General features: G+C 43.0%; 1 protein-coding gene across 2 annotated transcripts in view; it reads right to left on the bottom strand.

Annotated features, from left to right (window-relative positions):
* Positions 1 to 16,991, bottom strand: part of LOC128691192 (villin-1) — a 165,975-nt gene that overhangs the window by 52,104 nt on the left and 96,880 nt on the right. For both annotated transcript variants that reach the window (XM_053780050.2, XM_053780051.2), the window contains 3 exons: positions 13,715 to 13,826; positions 8,424 to 8,537; positions 5,838 to 6,005 (listed from right to left, as the gene is read on the bottom strand). In XM_053780050.2, the coding sequence (XP_053636025.2) occupies positions 5,838 to 6,005; positions 8,424 to 8,537; positions 13,715 to 13,826 (394 nt within the window). The remainder of the gene's footprint in view (positions 1 to 5,837; positions 6,006 to 8,423; positions 8,538 to 13,714; positions 13,827 to 16,991) is intronic.

Consider the following 16,991-nt stretch of genomic DNA (forward strand, 5'->3'; position numbering starts at 1 on the left):
GTTGATATCTGTCCCCCCCCCAATAAAAAGAAAACCCTCTTCAACCACAATCTTACCACCTCCAAAGCAGAACAAAAATATACTACATGAAAAGCCGTTTCAACTTCCCCACAAAAACCGCATGATGCCTCTCTCACAAAACCCATTCGTCTTAGCACCTCTTTCGATGCTAACGTCCCCATAAGAAATCTATAAACTAATTCCCTCGCTCTTGCCGGTATTCTTAATTTACTAAATTCCACCCATATCACTCTCCAATCATATGTGGGATACACTGCCATCCCTTGCATTGATTCCTGACGACGACCCACACCCACTAACCGTTTTACCTTGAGTTTTTTAACATTGCGTACCTTTAACATAAACCGCAACATATCTTCACACTCCACTAAGTCCCTGCCACCCCACCATTTGCGGATATCCCCCATCACCTCCCCCACCCGAAGACCCCTTTCCCCCGCTGCCCGAATATACCTCTGCTTCACATATAGCGCCTTCACCCTAGACCCTAATGCAATCAATCCCAATCCTCCCTGTCTTACCGCAGTCATTACCACATCTTTACCCAACCACGCCCTCCCAAAACCCCACACATACCTTAAGGCTCTTCTTTGTAATTCCATAATATCCTGACTTCTTAAGGGGTAAATTTCCGCCACTCCCCACACCTTACTATAAATCAGCGTATTTACCACCACAACCCTTTGATGCAAGGTTACATCCCCGGCCCTTAGACTCCTGAGCCTACTCAAAGCTCTGTCCATTACCATTTCTGAATTAACCCTCCTACTCTCCTGTACATCTGCTAAATACAAAATCCCACAAATCTTTAGCCTATCTACAGTTATCCAGCCAAACTCCTCCCCCAAGGTCCCTCCTACCCAATTGCCTACCTCCAACAACCGTGATTTCTGCTTATTAACTCTCATCCCAGTAGCATTCCCAAAAATCTCAATTACCCTTCCCACTTTACTTAAATCTTCTATCTCATTAAGTAAAACAGTTGTATCATCTACATAACCAACAATATTCCCACAAAATCCACCTCTCTCCCCCATCCTTCCCATCCCACCATCAACCAGAACATAGAAAGGATTCTGCATACATGCAAAGAGTATTTGGGAGAGTGGACACCCCTGCCTTAAACCCCTCCCCATGCTTACTGAACTACCCAACCTACCATTTACCTGTACTCTCATCGATGCATTCTCATACAATGTCCTCACCCATCCAACCACCCTCCCTCCAAAACCCATTCTCACCATACTCTCAAACAAAAAGTCCCTATCAACATAATCATAAGCTTTCTCCCAATCCAGACCTAGAATACCTCCCTTACTACTACCCTCAAGGAAATCCCGAATACGTCCATGACCTACCCGCATACTCCTCCCCGGGATACCAAATTGTCCCCCATGTATCACCGACCCCATGACCTTCTTCAGTCTATTACCCAAAATTTTCGCAAAAACCTTGTAATCTGCACACATCAAAGATATTGCTCGGTAAGCACTCAACTCTCTACCCCCCCTCTTCTTTGGCACCAAAACTATGACACCCGTACTTTGCGATGTGCCCAACTTCCCACTAGTTAACATATGATCCAATAGCCTAACAAAGCACTGCCTAATACACCCCCAATGTGCTCTATAAAAATCATTTGGTATACCGTCTATCCCTGGTGTTTTCCCGGTACTCATCCCGAAAACTGCCTCTTCCACCTCAACCTCACTTATACCAACCTCCAACCCCACTCTATCCTGCTCACTTAAAATGCTATGGAACCCCCCTTCAAAAATACCCTCCCAGGAACCCCCCCTCCCTCCAACTCCATTTCTCCCTAAACCAACTATCAGCATAGAGACTCATACTTTCAGTATTGGATAGGACTCGACCCACTGGATACCCTCCCACCCCAGGGCTTGTCTCCAATTGTAGAATGGTGGTTACACTCTGTCGGTCCCTAAATTTACGTAAAACAAACCCAGACGGCTTATCACCCCACAATACATCCTCTAACCCCGCCCTAACCCTAATTGCATCAAACCTATCATTGTGTATTTCAGCGATCCTACTCCTCAGACTGTCCATGTCATCCCTCATACCACCTCCCCCAACATAACAATCTTGCAACTGTCCCTCCAGATAATTTTGCAACCCAAAACGCCACCTCGCCTCTTCCCGTCCCCTAACCTTAAAAAAATTCGCTATTCCCGGTTTTGCCTGCATTTCCCACCAATCTAACAGATCTATCTCCCTGTCCCTAGCCTCCCAAAAAGGCAACCACCAATCACTGAAAAAAGGCCCCTCCACCTCCTCCTTAAGAAGCCTTACATTTAATTTCCAGTACCCAGAATAAATACGCACCACTCCATCCCACATCAAATCTGCTATTACCGCCCTGTGATCCGAAAACCCCACATCGAAGGTTTGCACCCTCACAACATCTATACCCTGCTTAATATAAATTCTGTCCAATCGCGCTTCATATCCCCTACGGACGAACGTGTGCTCCACTAGGTATCCCCCCCTCCCCACCACATCAACAACCCCAATATCTCGCAATACATCCCTCAGCACACTCAGCACACAACCCGCCCCTCTCGGTTCGACATCACCACTCCTAATCACACAATTCCAATCACCACCTATTACTGTTATAGCAGGCAAACCTCTCAAGTGATACAGCAATACCTCTCTGACAAAATCTACTTTTACCCTGGTATTGCTAGTTGCTGGCATGTAAACTCCTACAAAACTAGCTCGACTCTCACCCCAGACACCATCCACCCTCACGACCCTCCCACCCCCCCCCTCTTCCCAGCCGATGACACGCAAGGGGCTGGTCTCCTTTATCGCCACTGCTACCCCACCTTTCAATTGCAAACCACTGGTAACATACATCCGATATCCTTTTAACCGCAACACACAACCAGCCCTATGATTATGCTCTTGCAAAAAGCAAATATCTACATCAAACCGCCGTAAAAACCACTCCAACCAAACTTTCTTAACCTCAGTCTTAAGTCCATTGACATTAAGCGTGACACTTCTGAAAATTATAGAAGTGGCGGCTTTCCCCTATGCCGCTGGGATTTACTCGCTGCACTTTTCACATTGCGTATTCCCTTACCACTCGAGTTATCCTGTGCAGTCACCTCCCCCCTCCCTCTCCCACTGTGCAACTCAGGCGCACCTCTAGCACTATGTGGCATCGGCTCCACAACCGCTGCCCATGACTTCTTCCCCGGCCTCTGCCCCGGGGTAATAACCTCGTCTATCTCTGATGCCGCAGTTCTTTTTCTAGAACTTCCACTTACACACATCTCACCCTCAGACGAATCCTCCTGGTGTACCTCCACGGCCACCACACACTCCAGCCTTTTCTTACTCAAGTCTTTCTCCACAATTTGTTGTCCCTCCAGCTCTCCAACTTCACATAAACTGAGGACACCTTCTACACCGGGCTCATCCCCATCCAAAAAATCCTTGATGACATCTGCCAGTAAACCCTCCTGAGTCGAAGCTTCCTGGACTAAAGACTCCTCAGCTAACACCTTCGACTCCCCCGACTCCCCTGGGATAGTGACACACGTCTCCTCCTCCGCCACCTCCCGGTCGACCTCCTTGCTCCAGAGATCAGGCCTCCGGCCTCCAGAGGCAACAGAGCCAGGCACCAAATCACACGACTGTTGAATCACAATCGGCGTGTCCAGAATTCGAGGAGCCTGCCTCCTAGGACACTGGGCTGCCATGTGCTCATAAGAGCTGCACAGACGACATGTTTTTCTCTGACCCGCATAGTACACATAAACCTGTGTTCTACAACCGGTCATCGTAACATAGGATGGTATAGGCCTTGTTAAAGACATTTTAAGGGTGTAAGAACCTTCCGGCATTCCTTCATACGGACCATCCCTCCATACCCCCATGGTTGCAGAATGCACTGTCCCATAACTGCGAAAAAACTCCTGTAGTCCATACGCCGTAGCCTCGAAGGGTACATTCCGTACCTTCACCCATGTGTAGTACTTGGAAACATCATGTAACACAACATCCATCGCTGAATTCACACTCATGCGTTGTTCCTGGTACTGCTCGACAATTCTTGTGTAGAAGCCGGCTCTCAGAAATTTCACGAAGATTCTTGACAAACCATTAAGAGCGACGCCATATAATTCCTCGTTGGGGATACCATATGTGTCCCTGATGATGTTAGGGAGAAGTACGTTCATCGTATCTCCACTTAACGTACCACGAACCAGCTCTATGCAGATAGTATTTACTCTCCGTACTGTATGTTCAGCCATTTTGATATCCCAAAATGAGCAGCGCACGTCCACACTACTCAATGGTTGTTGATGTACTGTGGTAGCTCGCCTGAAAGACAGCAGAGGGGTGCTGGGCACAACCGCACTCCACCGTAGTCAGGCAGCGAATGAAAACAGGAAGTTATCATTAAAACAAGTAACGAATCACAGCATATATCCAAAGTAAAGTGTACAATCTTGGCAGGTTCAAGTCGGTTCAGTTGTCTATGAACTTTACAAAACGTTGCAGGAATCATCATTAAATGGTTACCATTTTATGTTCACGACTCTCATACAGGTTTACGTAATATTAAAGTTTCACAGCATCCCCACACATGAAGAGGACAAAAAAAATCTCTCACCACCAGGACCAACACAATACCCATGCAACGAGTACAAAGCAAAGCCCTCCATTTTATTTTAAACGTTTTTCTGAAAGAAAATAGAGAATACAGGATGGAAGTGCTATACACGCTGCAAAAAAAAAAAAATAAAATAAAAATTAAAATAAATAAATAAACATGAGATTCCATAACTTCTCTCTCCAGCTCTCTTTAAAAAAAATCCACAAATTAAAGTGAATGTAGGATATAAATATGGACAAAATCCCTGTTACAAGATAACAGACTAAACTAATAACAAAGAGAGGACACTGCTGAGATGTCTGTAGAGTGGAGGAGGCGTGTGAGAGCAAGTTATCGCTCAAGTGATAACCTTGCTTTTACATCCCTGACAGAAAGAACACCATTACGTCAACACTAAAGACTAACATGTAAAACCAACCACTCACAACCTACTATATGTCAATATAACAGAAAACAAGAATATACATAAACTCGAATACCCAAGACCTATAATTCAAAATGATGAAAAAATGAAGAGAAATGAGATGTCAAAAATCTCCATTTACACATAACGAACAAAAAAATCCCCCCCTCCCCAGAATAAAAAGAAACTAGTAAGCCAGAAATGAGTCTGGTGTTGTACTTTGCATGAGAGTACGTGTAGCAACCAGAGTACTACAAGCACTCATTAATGAATTTACCTTGAGGTGTGGTACTTTGCATGAGAGTACGTGTAGCAACCAGAGTACTACAAGCACTCATTAATGAATTTACCTTGAGGTGTGTACCTGCCAAGTAGCGCAGCCCCAAAGGCATCGTCTAGTCTTCACAACAATCTACACATAAAAACTCAATGAAAAATACTACAAAAATCTTTCAAACCCACAATGATACAGCAACATACCTTTTTAATCCCTGCTTTCACATGCATCCACACCCCAACACGAACCAAATTTCTATTCCCCATTTTATTCTTCTTGCCTATTTACTTGTATTTCCTATATCCCCACTTTTCCACCATCACCATTTTTATAGGTAAAAAAAAAAGCTAATTATAATATATTTCTCTTCAGATTTAAAGATGCTACCATTACAGTGCTATTTTAATAATTCTAGTGTATCCTGAATAATAATTATTCCATGTTTCTTTTTTGTATTTCACACATTGTTACACTGTACATACCACAGCTTCATCTTTAGGTGCCTCCGACGCAGGGATGACCTGCTTGTTATTGAGGGGTAAGAACTTCTCAAAGATGGTTCTCTCCATGTCTTGCAGCGCACTCTCTAGGCCGTCCTCCACCACCACCACCTGGCTACCACCGTGCTCCTGCTTCAGTGTAGACGCAAACTGTCCACACAATAGGCAGGATAAGATAAGTTTTATTTAGTAAGTTTATAAATTATTGTATAAAGCAGTATAATTTGTACAATGGTTCTCACATCACATGGCTGCAAATGATCCAATTAACATAACGCTAAATGGATCATCAGTCACAAGACTCACAGAGGGAAAATTCCTAGGTATCCACCTTGACAGTAGCCTGACGTTCCGGACACGTACAACAAATCACCAAGAAAATCTCTAAGACTGTAGGCATACTATCAAAGATAAGGTACTACGTTCCACAATCAGCTCTCCTGGCACTGTACCATACACTCATATACCCTTATCTTACATATGGAATTTGTGCATGGGGATCAACAACATCCAATCACCTAAAACCCCTCATAACCTAGCAAAAGGCAGCAGTAAGAATGATAATTCCCGCTCCCGCCAGCATACTCCACCAATTTTCAAAAGTCTGAATCTGCTCACCATTAAGAACATCCATACTTATTCATGTGCCTACTACATACACAGAACAATACACGCAAATATAAACCCTCCACTCAAACTTCTCCTCACGAACTTAAACAGGACACATGACCACAACACAAGACAGATCTCTTTTTGATATACCTCGTGTCCATATCACACTGTGTAAAAACTCTATGCACATAAAGGGCCCTAAAATATGGAATTCATTATCAGAAGATATTAAAGTAACCCGGTCTAAAAATCTGTTTAAGACTCTTCTCAAAAGCCACTTAATCACCCTAGACTAAACGCTAAATACTCAGTACACACATACTCACCTATGTACTCCCACATCATAACTGAAACAATCACTTTGAACCTTCTATCCATTGTTGACAGGAATATAATTGAATCATTGTTTTCTCAAAAAGTATGTTCGAATATAAATATATCTTTGTATTATACAAATTTTGATTCATTCATAATTAATATTCTACTGTACAACTATGAAATAATTACTATCCTACTGTACAACTATGATACACTCCTTAGTGTTAAGTAGACTGTAATCCAATAATGTTAAGTTGGCCCATAATGCCAAGGCATAATAGAGGTTCTCTTTGCATTGCAACCCACTATTGTAAATATAAAATCTCAATGTACTGTTTGCAAAGACATAAAATAAATAAATAAATAAATGGCTATTCTAGGTCTGCGGTAATGGTACATTATGTAAATTTAATTTAATGGCCTATTTTTACGGGGAGTTCTTAATTTCCATTAGGGTCTTGATCTTGATGAGGGGCTCCTGATCCGGGGAAACAAAGATACCTTCCCTAAACGAATCAAAGCTGATTACTTCCCCTTTCCCCGATGCTGTATGACGCTTATGTAACAGCGCTCCCATGCATATAAAATTAATCCAGGTGGAAGGAACACCTGGGGTGTTACTACCTCAAGTCTCCTCTCACCATGTTGCAGCTAGAAGAACAATCACATCCACCTGCTGAGTTCTGGGTATTTTGGATGACTGTTGGTAGCCAGTCACATGTACAGCTCAGGACATTTATTAAAGGAAACGTTTCGCCACGAGTGTCTTCTTCAGTCCTGAATATGATAGTGGAACAGAACTCTTCTCCAGGCTGAGTGTCTTCACTCCTAATGAAGAAACCACTTGTGTCGAAACGTTTTCTTTAACGTCTAGAGTTGTACATCATCATCATCATATCATTTATTTTCAATCAGTCATACAAAATAACTGAGAGCCGTTCATAGAGTATATATTATCTGTCTGGACAACATATACCTACATGGAATCAAATCTAATTAAATCTCATTAAACAAGCGCTGTATGATCCATAATGGTTCAGTGCTCACCAAGGAATATAATAATCATCTTACCTTGTTATCTGGCCAACTAAAATATCAATGAAACAAAAAGGGGAGACAAAGCCATAAAAGAATGAGAAAGATCAGGTGTCACACAGCCCTTTTGGAAGGGGGGGGGGGAATGATAGGTAATGAGTTTTGAGTCGAAGAAGAGAGAGGGTACGATTCCTTACAGCACCGTCATTAAGGCTCCTTCCTTCAAGGAAGGATATTGAAGAACAGATAAGGACGATTTCTTAGTACCTTCAACAGAGAGAACAGAGGCCACAGTTGTTGATTGAAGAAAAAAATATGGAGTTGAAAGTACAATTGAAAGTTTTTCAGTGGAATGGGTTAAATGAGGAGGTAAAAAGGGCTATAACAATTAGAAATTTTAAAAGTATGTGATAAATGAGATTAACTATGCTGCTGTAGTTACAAAATGATAAATGGAACCCTCTAACCACAGTGGCACCAAGGACCCACCTTGGCACCCAGGACCCACCTTGACACCCACGACCCACCTTGATACCCAGGACCCACCTTGACACCCAGGACCCACCTTGACACCCAGGACCCACCTTGACACCCAGGACCCACCTTAGCACCCTGTAGCTTCTCCATATTGTTGCTGTTGCGTCCGGTCCACACATAGATAATGTTCTTGGTGTCAAGGACGTACACATCACCATCGTTCATTACTGTCCAGCATATCTGTTGGCATCACCCACCATTATTATGTGCTCATGGCAAATGTAATAATAATAATAATAATAATAATAATAATAATAATAATATTATTATTATTATTATTATTATTATTATTATTATTATTATTATTATTAATAGTTTGCTAATATTCACGTTGTTCTTGAGACTTGTAATCTTGGCCGTGTCCATCTCTGGGAAGACAGTACAAGGATGACATTGTTTATGGATGAGACACTTGTGAAACATTTAGGTATCTTTATTGTAGAAACGTTCCACCAGTCAGTGGCTTCCTAAGTCCAATACAAAGAAGAATGGTGGAAGATCAGGAGTTTGAAATAATTAGTCCCTCAGCCTGGAGTCGATGTGTTCGGTTCATCAATCTTGACAGGAATACAGCATATGGTAGGTAGGTATAAAGTCTGTCAGGAAACAGGACAAGCGTTTCCTGACGATGGTCTTAGTCATATAATGGCCCAGAGGTGGAGTCTTTGGTCATTTGACCGAGGACTTCTGCTGGCTTACCGGTCCACCTCTTTAAAAATCATGGTTATGATTATAACCAGTAGTTCAGCCAGTTTTGTACATAAATGCGCGGAGAAGCGGCTTATATACTGCAGACAGGCGAGGTGAAGCAGTCAGAGGCGGCGTCACCATGGAAACATTCACAAGTGGGAGTAGGTCATATGCTGTACCTTCATCAAAATTGATGGACTGATCACATCACCTCCAACCTGAGGGATTGATTACTTCAAGCTCCTAATCTTCCAATATTCTTCTCTGCATTGGATTAAGGAAGCCACTGGCTGGCGAAATGTTTCCACAATAAAGATACCCAAATGTTGCACTAGTGTGTCATACAACAACTTGTAGATTTTCTGAACCTTCTATCCATAAGGGTGATACTGCCGCTACACTATCCTGTACTCGCCTATATGTGGCTGCAGGTGTTGAGTCTCAGCTCCTAACCCGACCCCTTTAATGTAAATTACCGGTCATTCCTTCTAAGTTTCATGGTCCCTGTTATTTATATACTCAAACCTGTGAATGAAGTCCGCTTCCATCAGTGTGTGTGTGTGTGTGTGTTAGTTACCATTTGGTCCTAGGCACATGTCGATTAGACACTAGGCCTGTTGTATGTGCATGCATGTGTATGTATGTGTGTGTGTGTGTGTGTGTGTGTGTGTGTGTGTGTGTGTGTGTGTGTGTGTGTGTGTGTGTGTGTGTGTGTGTGTGTGTGTATGTGTGTTAGTTACCATTTGGTCCTAGGCACATGTCGATTAGACACTAGGCCTGTTGTATGTGCATGCATATGTATGTGTGTGTGTGTGTGTGTGTGTGTGTGTGTGTGTGTGTGTGTGTGTGTGTGTGTGTATGAGTGTGTGTATGAGTGTGTGTATGAGTGTTAGTTACCATTTGGTCCTAGGCACATGCCGATTAGACACTAGGCCTGTTGTATGTGTATGCATGTGTGTGTTAGTTACCATTTGGTCCTAGGCACATGTCGATTAGACACTAGGCCTTTGGTGTGTGGGTGTATGTGTGTGTCGGTGTATGTGTGTGCGTGCGCACACTAGGCTAGGCTACGCTACTCTTTTGAAGATTATAAAATTTTTTCACAATCAATTCCTTATTAATATACACTAATATATACTATATAATATTTACTGTGTACACTTGTGTTTGTGTGTGTGTGTTTACTAGCTTGTCGTTCTTTGAAAAAGAGGGGGGTCACGTTAACACTATTTGTTATTGTTCTTGGTTCACCAGTACTCTACCAGCCCAGAACTTTGAACACTAGGCTACATTACTTTTTTGAAGATTATAGGATTATTTTTTCTCACTCAATTCCTTATTAATACATACTAATGTTTATTATAATAATAATTACTGGTGAACACGTGTGTTTGTATGTGCGTACGTACTTGTTTACTTGCTTGTCACTGTCAGAAAGAGGGGGGGGGGGAGGGGTTACTATGCTACACAACTCTTCTGAAGATATTTAGATAATTTACTAAATATTATCAGGGTTACCGCTATCTATCTCCTGGTACTGAAATAGGGAGAGAGTGATGGTATAGCATACAACCAGCAGGGCGAGACACTGAGACTTTAGACACTAACCAAAATTAACCACACATAGACAAGTGATGTCTGCACAACAATGGAGGTTCCTGCTGGTCGGCTGCTATCAACTCCTTCAATTTTGTAACTCCTTCAGGAACTTTATCATGCATTCAAGTTTTTATTTTCTTTTTCTTTTAAGACTCTTTTTTTCTTTAGTACAGTATTATGGTCATAACAAATCTGATGATATTAACTACATTCACAACACCAACAGCTGAGGATCGACTAATTTTTTCTTACTTTCAGTATTTACTTATCACTCTTTTATGACCTTATCACTACACTGCTGCTATAACCAACCAATATATGTATTTGTTAATATTTCAGATCACACCGTTAACCCAATTAACTGTTTGGATATTTTGTGTCAACACTGCGGCCAGCAGCCTGATCAGCTGACTGGTACCCTCCCTCACTCACCATTCATTATTATTATTATAATCAAGGGGGAAGCGCTAAACCCGGAGGATTATACAGCGCCTAGGGGGGATGTGGAAGGCATTCAGGCTTAATTCGGGGAACTGGAGCACAGATCCAATTCCCCAAATCAAGAGCCCCTCACCAACATCAAGGAACCTTCCTTGAGGGGCCTCCCTCACTCAACGTTCATTCAAATTTAAATTGTAAAATTCTTGATCTTATCACGTTATTCGCACTCTTGAAAGCTGTTATACTCTTGTAGGTATGTTCACTGATTCACTCACGTAAGATGACCGCTAATAATATCTTAGGACACCCACTAGAACGCTAAATCCTGGGAGCACTATTTAGCGATACTGCTTCACGTGTGTTAGTTAGTTAGTTACCATTTTGTCCTAGGCACATGTCGATTAGACACCTGTGTGTGCATGTGCGTGCGTGTGTGTGTGTACTCACCTCACCTAGTTGTACTCACCTAGTTGAGGTTGCGGGGGTCGAGTCCGAGCTCCTGGCCCCGCCTCTTCACTGATCGCTACTAGGTCACTCTCCCCGAGCCGTGAGCTTTATCATACCTCTGCTTAAAGCTATGTATGGATCCTGCCTCCACTACATCGCTTCCCAAACTATTCCACTTACTGACTACTCTGTGTGTGTGTGTGTGTGTGTGTGTGTGTGTGTGTTTGTGTGTGTGTGTGTGTGTGTGTGTGTGTGTGTGTGTGTGTGTGTGTGTGTGTGTGTGTATGTGTGTGTATGTGTGTGTGTGTGTGTGTGTGTGTGTGTGTGTGTGTGTGTTTGTGTGTGTGTGTGTGTGTGTGTGTGTGTGTGTGTGTGTACTCACCTATTTGTACTCACCTATTTGTGGTTGCAGGGGTCGAGTCCTAGCTCCTGGCCCCGCCTCTTCACCGGTTGCTACTAGGCCCTCTCTCTCCCCGCTCCATGAGCTTTATCAAACCTCGTCTTAAAACTGTGTATGGTTCCTGCCTCCACTACGTCATTTTCTAGGCTATTCCACTGCCTTACAACTCTATGACTGAAGAAATACTTCCTACTATCTCTCTGACTCATTTGTGTCTTCAACTTCCAATTGTGGCCTCTTGTTTCTGTGTCCCCTCCCTGGAACATCCTGTCTTTGTCCACCTTGTCTATTCCACGCAGTATTTTATATGTCGTTATCATGTCTCCCCTGACCCTCCTGTCCTCCAGTGTCGTCAGGCCGATTTCCCTTAATCTTTCTTCATAGGACATTCCCCTTAGCTCTGGAACTAACCTTGTCGCAAACCTTTGTACTTTCTCTAGTTTCTTGACGTGCTTTATCAAGTGCGGGTTCCAAACAGGTGCTGCATACTCCAGTATGGGCCTGACATACACGGTGTACAGTGTCTTGAATGATTCCTTACTAAGGTATCGGAATGCTGTTCTCAGGTTTGCCAGGCGCCCATATGCTGCAGCAGTTATCTGATTGATGTGTGCTTCCGGAGACATGCTCGGTGTTATACTCACCCCAAGATCTTTCTCCTTGAGTGAGGTTTGCAGTCTTTGGCCACCTAGCCTATACTCTGTCTGTGGTCTTCTGTGCCCTTCCCCTATCTTCATGACTTTGCATTTGGCAGGATTAAATTCGAGAAGCCATTTGCTGGACCAGGTGTCCAGTCTGTCCAGGTCTCTTTGAAGTCCTGCCTGGTCCTCATCAGATTTAATTCTCCTCATTAACTTCACATCATCTGCAAACAGGGACACTTCTGAGTCTAACCCTTCCGTCATGTCGTTCACATATACCAAAAATAGCACTGGTCCTAGGACCGACCCCTGTGGGACCCCGCTCGTCACAGGTGCCCACTGTGATACATCATTACGTACCATGACTCGTTGTTGCCTCCCTGTCAGGTATTCTCTGATCCATTGCAGTGCCCTTCCTGTTATATGCGCCTGATGCTCTAGCTTCTGCACTAATCTCTTGTGAGGAACTGTGTCAAAGGCCTTCTTGCAGTCCAAGAAGATGCAATCAACCCACCCCTCTCTCTCTTGTCTTACTTCTGTTATTTTATCATAAAACTCCAGAAGGTTTGTGACACAGGATTTGCCTTCCGTGAATCCGTGCTGGTTGGCATTTATACTCCTGTTCCGTTCCAGGTGCTCCACCACTCTCCTCCTGATAATCTTCTCCATAATTTTGCATACTATACACGTCAATGACACAGGTCTATAGTTTAGTGCCTCTTTTCTGTCTCCTTTTTTGAAAATGGGAACTACATTTGCCGTCTTCCATACCTCAGGTAGTTGCCCAGTTTCCAGGGATGTGTTGAAGATTGTGGTAAGTGGCACGCACAACATATCTGCTCCCTCTCTAAGGACCCACGGAGAGATGTTGTCCGGTCCCATTGCCTTTGAGGTATCGATGTCCCTTAGCAGTTTCTTCACCTCCTCCTCATCTGTATGTATGTCGTCCAACACTTGTTGGTGTATTCCTTGCTGGTGTCCCCATCTGGTCTGTCCCCCCAGAGTCCTTCCTGACTCTACTGTAAATACTTCCTTAAATCTCGTGTTGAGCTCCTCACATACCTCTTGATGTGCATGTGTGTGTGTGTATGTGTGTGTGTGTGTGTGTGGTGTTCTGTGAACAACATAGTAAAGCATACCTTATGTAGCTGCTTGACGACTGTGGTCCTCTTGCCCTTGACATGGTAGAGGGAAGGCTGGAAGTCGTCAGTGACGTGTGTCAGGCCAGACGCAACTCCACCATGCAGCACCCTGTCCTCCCAGAAACAACATCAGTCCATGCTCACTACTACTTACCGTTATGATTAGTAGCATATTTACACACACAAAAAGCCAAACCCGTGTGGATCATTCAGTGTTGCATAATGAAGTAGTGATGATGTTAAAGTCAACAATGTAAAGGGTGAGAGGAGGGAGTGAGTGTGCAGTGAATAAGTTTTATCTATGAAGTCGTATAGCTACATCACATTGTAAACTTGTCAGTGTGTTGGAAGAAAGGTCGAAAATGAAGAGCATTTCCTCTATAACGAATGGTAAAATTAATCATACGATAGACCCCTGGCTCACTTCAGGCAGGCACTGGACAGGAACCTAAAGCCACTACCTGACCAGCCAGGCTGTGGTTCGTACGTCGAGTTGCGTGCGGCCAACAGTAACAACCTGGTTGATTAGGCCATGATGTACCATGAGGCCTGGTCACAGACAGGGCCGCGGGGGCGTTGACCCCTGGAACCCTCTCCAGGTGTAATACTGTGAAGACAACTTGCCAGGTTTTGCCTTGTCCTGGGGACCTTGCTGTGAAATAACCACGTATGAGCGTGAGTTGTACAACACAGTCGTGACAGTACGACTTGTCTCCACCCACAACAATGAAACGAGAATAGTGAGAAACCCAACTATGGTTATATTAAAGAGTTTGGTCAGTAACTCTGACCAACAACGTCGTCAACGATCTCCCAGTGGAAGACTTTTTAACCGTATAATAATAATAATAATAATAATAATAATAATAATAATAATAATAATTGTAATAATAATATAATATTCATGGAGAAGCGCTAAACACATAGGGGTTATACAGCGCCTGGGAAATGGGAGGAACTCTGCAAGACAACTTTTGGTAACTGTGTACCAGTTCATTACCTTGAATACCAGAATGATCAAGCAACCGGCAGAAAACAACTTTGTGTGTACTGAAGATGCCACACAGACAATAATGTATATGATGATTCAATTATGATACACTATATATATATATATATATATATATATATATATATATATATATATATATATATATATATATATATATATATATATATATATATATACCTCAACATCGACTCCTGAGCCTGGAGTCGATGTGTTTAGTCCATCAAAGGACTAAACACATCAACTCCAGGCTCAGGGACTGATTACCTCAAACTCCTCCTCATCTTCCACCGTTTGTCTGCAGTGGACTGAAGAAGTTATTGACAGACGAAACGTTTCCAAAATAAAGATTCCCAAGTGTTACACAAGTGTCTTATTCATCGAACATCAGTAGGTTCAGCATGTGTTTATAATATCAAATAACAACCATTCATAATCACTTGCATAATTACAGATACCAAAATATGGATATATATCCTTATAATATTAACGGAATAAATATAAACAGTCATACATTGGAAATAAGTCACTCTGACTTTTTTGGGCTATCCCAGGTTGTCTACACACATGTTATCTCAGGTTGTCTACACACATGTTATCCCAGGTTGTCTACACACATGTTATCCCAGGTTGTCTACACACATGTTATCCCAGGTTGTCTACACACGTTATCCCAGGTTGTCTACACACATGTTATCCCAGGTTGTCTACACACATGTTATCCCAGGTTGTCTACACACATGTTATCCCAGGTTGTCTACACACATGTTATCCCAGGTTGTCTACACACATGTTATCCCAGGTTGTCTACACACATGTTATCCCAGGTTGTCTACACACATGTTATCCCAGGTTGTCTACACACATGTTATCCCAGGTTGTCTACACACATGTTATCCCAGGTTGTCTACACATATGTTATCCCAGGTTGTCTACACACATGTTATCCCAGGTTGTCTACACACATGTTATCCCAGGTTGTCTACACACATGTTATCCCAGGTTGTCTACACACATGTTATCCCAGGTTGTCTACACACATGTTATCCCAGGTTGTCTACACACCCAGGTTGTCTACACACATGTTATCCCAGGTTGTCTACACACATGTTATCCCAGGTTGTCTACACACATGTTATCCCAGGTTGTCTACACACATGTTATCCCAGGTTGTCTACACACATGTTATCCCAGGTTGTCTACACATATGTTATCCCAGGTTGTCTACACACGTTATCCCAGGTTGTCTACACACATGTTATCCCAGGTTGTCTACACACATGTTATCCCAGGTTGTCTACACACATGTTATCCCAGGTTGTCTACACACATGTTATCCCAGGTTGTCTACACACATGTTATCCCAGGTTGTCTACACACATGTTATCCCAGGTTGTCTACACACATGTTATCCCAGGTTGTCTACACACATGTTATCCCAGGTTGTCTACACACATGTTATCCCAGGTTGTCTACACATATGTTATCCCAGGTTGTCTACACACATGTTATCCCAGGTTGTCTACACACATGTTATCCCAGGTTGTCTACACACATGTTATCCCAGGTTGTCTACACACATGTTATCCCAGGTTGTCTACACACATGTTATCCCAGGTTGTCTACACACATGTTATCCCAGGTTGTCTACACACATGTTATCCCAGGTTGTCTACACACATGTTATCCCAGGTTGTCTACACATATGTTATCCCAGGTTGTCTACACACATGTTATCCCAGGTTGTCTACACACATGTTATCCCAGGTTGTCTACACACATGTTATCCCAGGTTGTCTACACACATGTTATCCCAGGTTGTCTACACACATGTTACCCCAGGTTGTCTACACACATGTTATCCCAGGTTGTCTACACACATGTTATCCCAGGTTGTCTACACACATGTTATCCCAGGTTGTCTACACACATGTTATCCCAGGTTGTCTACACACATGTTATCCCAGGTTGTCTACACACATGTTATCCCAGGTTGTCTACACACATGTTATCCCAGGTTGTCTACACACATGTTATCCCAGGTTGTCTACACACATGTTATCCCAGGTTGTCTACACACATGTTATCCCAGGTTGTCTATACACATGTTATCCCAGGTTGTCTACACACATGTTATCCCAGGTTGTCTATACACATGTTATCCCAGGTTGTCTACACACATGTTATCCCAGGTTGTCTACACACATGTTATCCCAGGTTGTCTACACACATGTTATCCCAGGTTGTCTACACACATGTTATCCC

The sequence above is a fragment of the Cherax quadricarinatus genome, chromosome 27 (assembly GCF_038502225.1).
Source record: "Cherax quadricarinatus isolate ZL_2023a chromosome 27, ASM3850222v1, whole genome shotgun sequence".
NCBI lineage: Eukaryota > Metazoa > Arthropoda > Malacostraca > Decapoda > Parastacidae > Cherax > Cherax quadricarinatus.